Source organism: Gossypium hirsutum, chromosome A03, assembly GCF_007990345.1.
Source record: "Gossypium hirsutum isolate 1008001.06 chromosome A03, Gossypium_hirsutum_v2.1, whole genome shotgun sequence".
Taxonomy (NCBI): domain Eukaryota; kingdom Viridiplantae; phylum Streptophyta; class Magnoliopsida; order Malvales; family Malvaceae; genus Gossypium; species Gossypium hirsutum.
The window spans coordinates 103,808,466-103,816,489 of NC_053426.1; the positions used below are offsets into that span (position 1 = coordinate 103,808,466).

General features: G+C 31.3%; 1 protein-coding gene across 1 annotated transcript; it reads right to left on the reverse strand.

Moving 5' to 3' along the window:
• Positions 1–4,413: 4,413 nt before the first annotated feature.
• Positions 4,414–6,875, reverse strand: LOC107888111 (calcium uniporter protein 5, mitochondrial). Its single transcript, XM_016812260.2, has 3 exons — positions 6,578–6,875; positions 6,267–6,511; positions 4,414–5,066 (listed from the first exon to the last, which is right to left on the reverse strand). Exons 1-3 carry the CDS (start codon positions 6,711–6,713, stop codon positions 4,632–4,634), a joined length of 816 nt encoding a protein of 271 aa, XP_016667749.2. The 5' UTR covers positions 6,714–6,875; the 3' UTR covers positions 4,414–4,631.
• Positions 6,876–8,024: the final 1,149 nt, after the last annotated feature.

Consider the following 8,024-nt stretch of genomic DNA (forward strand, 5'->3'; position numbering starts at 1 on the left):
ATGAAAAGAAGATAATTGGACCTGAATTGATTCGTGAAACAGAAGAAACAGTCAAGAAGATTCAACAGAGATTAAAAGTAGTTTTTGACAGACAAAATCTTATGCTGATCTGAAATGTCGGGACATTGAATACTCAGTCGGGGATAAAGTGTTTCTCAAAGTTTCTCCTTAGAAGAAAGTATTAAGATTTGGCCGAAAAGGAAAGTTAAGTCCTCGATTTATCGGGTCATATGAAGTTATAGAGAGAGTTGGACCAGTTGCTTACCGATTGGCTTTACCTCCGGAATTACAGAAAATTCATGACGTTTTTCATGTTTCCATGTTACGAAGGTATCGATAGGATCCATCTCATATTATTTCTACTAAAGACATTGAGATTAGACCGGATTTGTCATATAAAGAAGAACCAGTTCAAATGCTAGCTCGAGAAGTGAAAGAATTAAGAAACAAACGGGTCCCTCTAGTAAAAGTACTGTGGAGAAGCCATAGTGTGGAGAACCAGTTCAAATGCTAGCTCGAGAAGTGAAAGAATTAAGAAACAAACGGGTCCCTCTAGTAAAAGTACTGTGGAGAAGCCATAGTGTGGAAGAAGCAACATAGGAACTGGAGGAAACTATGAGATCACAGTATCCTCACTTATTTTCAGGTAAAATGTCGAGGACAAAATTTTTTAAGGGGGGAGAAATGTGACAACCCAAAATCCGTAGGCACCGAAAAAGTATATTATTGGGCCTTCGACGTAGTGAACCAGGTTTAAAAATCATTATTAGAAATATTTATGAGTTTAGTGGTGTGTCTAATTAGATTTTAATTAGGTGAATTTAGTTTAATTTAGAGTAATTAGCAAAAAGAACTAAATTGAATAAGAGGTAAAAGTTTAAATCTAAAGCAATAGAAAGTAAAAAGCGCCAAAATGACAAATATGCCATTAAGTAATGGTTGAGGCGGCATAATGTATTAAAAATCTAAGATTTTATTTAGATTATATATATATTATATTATATAATTGATTATTATAATTATTAATTGTTATAGTTTTATATTATTATTAGTATTATTATTAAATAAATTAAATAGTAGAGAATTGTATGGTAATAAAAATATTGGTACATTTGTAATTTAAATAATTAAATTATGATATTTTTATACAATAAACAAATTGAATAATGACAATTGTAATAAAAATATTGGTACATTTGTAATAAATAGATGCATGTGCACTTGTTATAAAATAATTTATTTATTTAACATTAAAGTAATAGATAACTAGATTAAATTATATTATTGATAATTAAATAATTAAATTATTAGATTTTTGTGTAAAAAAATAAAATAAATGATGACAAGTGTATGGTATTGGTGGTGTACATTTGTTGTATTTGATTAAATACTTAATAGATATTTAAAATAAATATATTATAATATATGCTAATTAAATAAATAAAGTAAATAAAAGGTAAAAGAAAAAGAAACAAACAGAATAGAAACAGAAAACATCCGAAAATAGGGGAGAAAAGAGAAAGAAAAAAGGAAAGAAAAGAAAAAGGAAAAACTAGAGATTTGAAGTTTGAAGCTTTGATTGCTAATATCGAGCCTGAAGCATCGACCCAAAATGAAAAAAAAAATCGTCGAGGATTAAATCTGAAGAGAATTTTGGTTTGTATCACTATAAGTCAAACTTTATCATTATTATGTGTTTAATTTACTAATTGTGTGTGGTAAGTATTTTAAGGTAAGTGTTTAGTAAAATGATAAATTTATGATTGGGAACAGAAATTGAGACTGATACTGAACTGAATTATGGAATACTGAATATTGTTTTAAATACTGAATTGAATTGTAAAGTTATTGAATATTGTTATGTGTACTGCATTGAACTCTTATATTACTGAAGTAATGAATTACTATAATACTGTAAAGCTGATTGAAATAGGGAATTATATTTGATACTGAACTGAGATGGAAATTGTACTGAAAAGTGAATTAAATACCTTATTAACTAGTCGGACTAGTCAGATATAGTTGGCATGCCATATGATATGAAAGAGTACGGGTTTTTTCCGGCTTACTGATCAGGCACTTATGTGCCGACTACTGTTACTGTTACCATTAATGTTACTGATTCGACACTTTGTGTGTCGAATACTGTTACTGTTACTATTATAGATTCAGCACTTTGTGTTTTGAATACTGTTACTGTTACTGTTACTGCTACCGTTTCTGATTACTGTTTAGGTATTGTGTACCGTTAAGGCACAATGTGTCGTACTGGTGTGTTGGTTGGAATTCGTGTATCCGCCGAGTCCGAGTCAAGTTAATAGGGACAAATGAAATAAATTTACTGATAAAACTAAATTGAATAATATGGCATATGTGAAAGGTGAGAATTAAAATAAAGAAATAAGAATGGTATATATATATAATCAAATGATAACATAAAAAGATTGAATTGTTTATTAAGTGATGATAATTGTAATGTAAAAGCATGTGTGTGATTTAATGTATTTAATTATAAATTGAATTATAATGATACCACTGAGTGTATGCATACTCAGCGTACGGTTGTTTCCATGTGCAGGTTGTAGAAGTCAAGTATTGAACCAGCATCCAAAGCCAGACCTGACTTCAGCAAACTTTTGGTGATGTATATTTACTTTTGATAATGTGGCATGTACATAGGATGTGTATAAAGGTTATTATGTTTTGAATATAAATGATTAAAAATGTTAGTATTACAAGTCTAAGAATTATAATGAAAGAAGTTTATCCATTTCAATTTAATTAATACATTGATAAATTTAAATTGATATTATATTGATTGAGTTTGATCAGAAGGTATTTAGAATAGAAAATGAGTATGTGAAATGAATTGATTGAATTGGTTATGTTTGAAATGGATACGGTTTTAATTGCAAGAGGATTTATGTAAAATAAGCAGAAATGCTGTTGAAATTTATAAAAAAAAATCAGAGTACTTGAATGAGTCTCGTTTCACTTTTAATACATGTTTTAGACTTCGAAAATTCATTATAAGGACTTAGTTATTAAATTATACTATGAATGTTATTTTATTTGTGAATAATTCGTAAGTTGTCTGATATGTCTGGTAATGTCTTGTAACTCTGTTCCAGCGACGGTTCGGGATTAGGGGGTGTTACAGAATCCCATTCTAGGAGTATCTTGGTTTGGGGATATCCGTAAAAAGGATATCTTAGTCTAGGTATATCCCATTCCATGGATGTCCTAGCGTCGATTTAGGGTTTTTTTTGAAGAAAAATACTGGGCTATTATTAAAATGCAAAAACACATAAAACCATCAGGGATTAAAAAACAAACCCAAAAAACGAAACAGGCCCAAAGGAAAACAAAATCCCAGAAAAATAGGCCCAATTTATCTTGGTCTAAGCATTTCATGATAGAAATATTTAAGAAAAGAATGTATCTTCAATCCATAATGATTGTATGTAACTTTTCCAAAGGCCAAACGTAGTTTAAAATTTTATTTAAAACTTTAAAACAAGTTTCAATTTTCTATAATTGGATAAATATTAAAAATTTTATGGGTCGTGCTCGGCCCGGCACCGAATCAAATGCCTAATTACCTACCCTTAGTTTTCTTTTCCTCTTCAAGTCACTGCCCCCAATTTCTAATAGCTAATTTCTAAATCCTTAACCCTAACAAAATAACTTTGCCTTCTCCACTCCAACACCCTACGACCACCACTATTGTTGTTCACGAGTCAGGCAGTCACCATCGGTCCACCATCATCGTTCACCAGTTAGGTAGTTACCATCGGTCCACCCGTCAATCTCTTTCAAGTATGAGCAAAATTAAAATTGTAGTCCTTTTTTTTTCAAGAGCAAACCCGTTACCACTCAACTATAACTCAGTAGCATTTTTGGCATGCAAGTGGCTCATAAAACCAAACCCACTCCTTTTATTCTTCTTATGCTTTTTGCTTTTACAATTTTTTTCCTTTTCCCTTATGGTTTTATTTAGCGAAAGGTTAACTTAGCTAGATATTGGAAAGGTCTAGTTAATCCATTAAATCTTGAGTTAGTAATTACTTAGATTGCACAATTAAATGTGTGGAATTGATTAATTGAATTAGTTAAAGTTAGAGTTCCAAATTTTTGAAATTGATTGAGAAACAGATATTTTCATTGTTTTAGTTAAATAAAATCTTCATAATTTGCTTAGGTTAATTTTAGTAGTAATTAGAATTTATTTTCTTGATCTAAATTAGATAAAATTGAATAGTTGGTATTTAGCGGCTTAGAATTTAGTTTTCATGAGAAAAATATCTCCTTATCACTTTACTACTTGATTGATACGTGCATTTGTGTTACGAATTTTCAATCATTGCATATATTAAATATTTTTAAAAAATATTGATAAATCTAAACAATATATCAGAACAAATTAATAGTAGTATGAGCTAATTTTAGGAGAAAAACAGTACATTCACCGCGGTCGGACTACTTTAGTCCTAACTATAATAAAATGACGGTGAAAATTCATTTATACAGATAAACAGAGAAAAGAAAGAATAAGAAGGGAATACTTAGAGATGAGATAATCAATCTTTGTGTTAGGCATCACCTAGTTCTAATTTCAACCCTACATGATTTCAGATAGATGTAGAGGCATCCAGAGGAGTTCTGCACTTATTTTGTAACGCCTTTAATTTGCCAACATCAAAATTATGGTTCAAGAACAATTTTCTCTGCCTGGAAAGAAAAAGCCTCTTCATCAAATCTTGGTACGTGGGATCTCTTGAAGTGAACAGGAAGTAAGCATAGCATATAACTATAATAATGCTGGTGGTAAAATATGTAATCGGTTCCATAACATCCCACGAGAATTCCCAAAATGTTAGCCGGAAGAATAGTCCAACTTGTCCTACAGTTAATCCCAGACCGGTCCAGAGTATACGATGAACTTCCTTATGAGCCTGCACATCAATTTCTTCTTTTTGTTCCAGCAGCCTCTTTAGCTCATCCTTGATAGGATCATCTTCGGAAGCCAATGCAAGAGGCATTGCTTTTCTAACCAGATCCACCACCTAATTAAAATGAGATTGATCTCAGCAAAATTAATCTTGTATATCAACATGGTTCATGATAAGGAAAAAAATTCTAAACGAAGTCAACTATGATAAGTTTTGAGGGAGAAAACAACAAGCACTGCAAATTCATATTTGGCATAAGTGCAAATGCACTGGGTTGAAAATGCAGCAACATGAGTAAAATTTAGAATTGGTATTCCTACCTAAAGCAAATATTCATGTTAGCGAGCAATCGTTGGGATTTGGAGTTATTAAAAGCATGGAACACAAGAGGCAAGTTGTGAAGAATTTTATTGGAGGGGTTCAGGAAAGGAAAAAGAAGTGAAGACAGATTCTGGTGATTAATGGAATTGTTAAAAGATATGTGACCGAAATTCTTGTGGCAAGATAGGGAATCTATGAGGGCGAAGGTCGAGGGTTTGATGTTAATTAGAATATTGTGTTTTAACCTTACTGCATTATTTCTATTTGACTCTGATTAGAATATGGTTTTACAAACCTATAAATAGATGTAACTGTTTTTCCTCTTGTATCATTCGCATTCGACAAAGTAAATTTTCTTGTTCTCTAAACGTGATTTTTTCTGAAAGGGTTTCTACTTAAAATTTGTGTTCTATTTTTTCTTTACGATACATTGTCATTATTAGCATTCTATAATCACAGGAATAAATAACGCATGTATAATGCATCATTTGGTTTAAATAAGGGGTGAAATGGACTTTCGAGGATGAAGGCTTAAAGCAATTTGCCTGAACAAAGTGTTTCAATTTTATCTGAGTCTAAGCACATCATGATAGTAAATATTTAAGAAAAGGAAGTCTTTTGGATGTCATGTATAGATAAAACTTGGCGCTAAAGAACTATTATAGAAGAATAGAAGATATTAAGTGGTAAGTAATGCTAGAAAAACAAAAGACAAGTTTGTAATCAAATATTTATTCGGTAAACCTGAGGCTAATATTCTTAGAGATGGAATATTAATAGTTAGATGCTGTGTGTTTCATCATATTTATTTATATTTCCAAGTAGAGAAGCAAGAATAGGAGTCCCGTCCCATTAAAGGTGAAACTGACTACAGTTGAAAAAAGAAGGCCAAGGCAAAGCCACAAAGCATTAGGCTACGAGAAATGAAGCATCTGAATTCTGAATTGGGAAAAAAGGTGGACTGAAGAGACTAATACAAGATAAAAAGGCTACCTTCCCAGGATGAAGATAAACCTTGTCACGGAATACAAGTACAACACCTGCCTCATCTAAAACCCGTGCCAAAGCAATGGCCTCATTCAGAGATCTAGCAACGTCCATGCTCTTGCAGGCTTCAAGTAGCTCCGAGTAGCCTATCACCTCTTTGCCTTCCATTTCTAGTTTTGTCTTGAGTGATTCCACGTTAACCAGCCTCATCAGCTTCTTAGCCTCCGCGAATGTTAGGTTCTCTAGTCCCCCTGCACTTTTGGAATCAGAGATTGCATTGACATCAGAAGATGAAGAATTTATCCAAAAAATTTTACCGCGGAATGCTGGACTGGTTCTCACTATCATTCCCTCCATCATCTGCGGACTCTGAGGGGAAGGCAGAGGTCTCCTTCCAACTGCTACAGATATGCTCTGCTTCAAAGCATCGCACCGCCCCAACCTCCTCCACATGCTAATGTATGTAAGAATCTATGTTTTTCTATTAATTTTGAGTGATTAAAAACCAAATCATAGATGTAGTGGGGTTCTTAATTAGTTTCTCCGCTCCTGTTTGTCAACTCTTAGGATTTCTCCATAACGAATCTACAAAATCTAGCTTCTAAAAAGAGAAAATAAAATCCTATACCTAATGAAGAAGAAAAAAACCTTATAAAGAAAATTCCATTCAAGCAAAGTTTTTTTATAGGGTGGTGAGAAAAGGTAGGCAGAACCTACGGTGAAAAGAAAGACCAAGGAAAGCTTCTTCCTCTCATAGACGATAGTCTCATTTACTTTTTTCACGTATCAAATAATTAGGATAAATAGATAAAAGTATATATGAAATTTTAGTTTAATTCAATTTTCATAAACCATATTTGGGTAATTAAATTTAAGGCTTTCAAAATTTTTTTATTGTTGCTTATTCTAGTGGAACGTAAGATGATTTTTACCATATAAAATGCAATCATTTTATGTTTTTCAAGTCAATTTGTGTTGTGTCTTAAAAGAATCAAGCTCTCAAAATAGTCTACTTAAAATAAAAAAACTTTAAAATTCTGGACAAGTTGTAACGATTTTGAATGTTTTAAGCTCCGAACTTTTTTGGTTACTCTTTTTGATAATAAAAAATTTCTTGTTTTAGAATTACATTCCAACTCTAAATTAATATTACTAAAACTACCAAAATTTTTAAAGAGCATAGAGTTTTTTTTTGGTGAATTATAATATCAAGGCAAATCCCAAACAACAAAAGCTACCCGCGCGACTCGAACCCAAGTCATCAAGGTTCTAAAATATAGAATATAGAAATTTTAGATTTTATTCCATTTTATTAATATTGTTTGTCAAATTATTTTTATTAAGGTAAACAATATATTAACTTAATTTTGAAATTTTTTTGTTAAATTTATATATTTATATATATATTACAAATTAAATTATAGAATTACCATACTTGTTCAATTACTTGAGAGGCCATCGAACAATCAAAATGCTTTCTAATTGAAACCCTAAACCAAAAAATGAAATCGAATCACCCAATCAAAATCAACTCTAAAACCCCAAACAAACCCTAAATTAAAACTCAAGTCGAAATCCTAAATTGAAGGCTTTCAACAGATTTGGGTAACTAAATTTAAGGCTTTCTAAAACTTTCTATATTTTTATTAGTATGTTTTCCAAGCTAAATTTTGTTATGTGTTAAAAGAACAAGCTCCCAAAGCAGCCTACTTGAAATATAAACTTTTGAAATTTTGGATAAGTTGTGACAATTTTCAATATTTT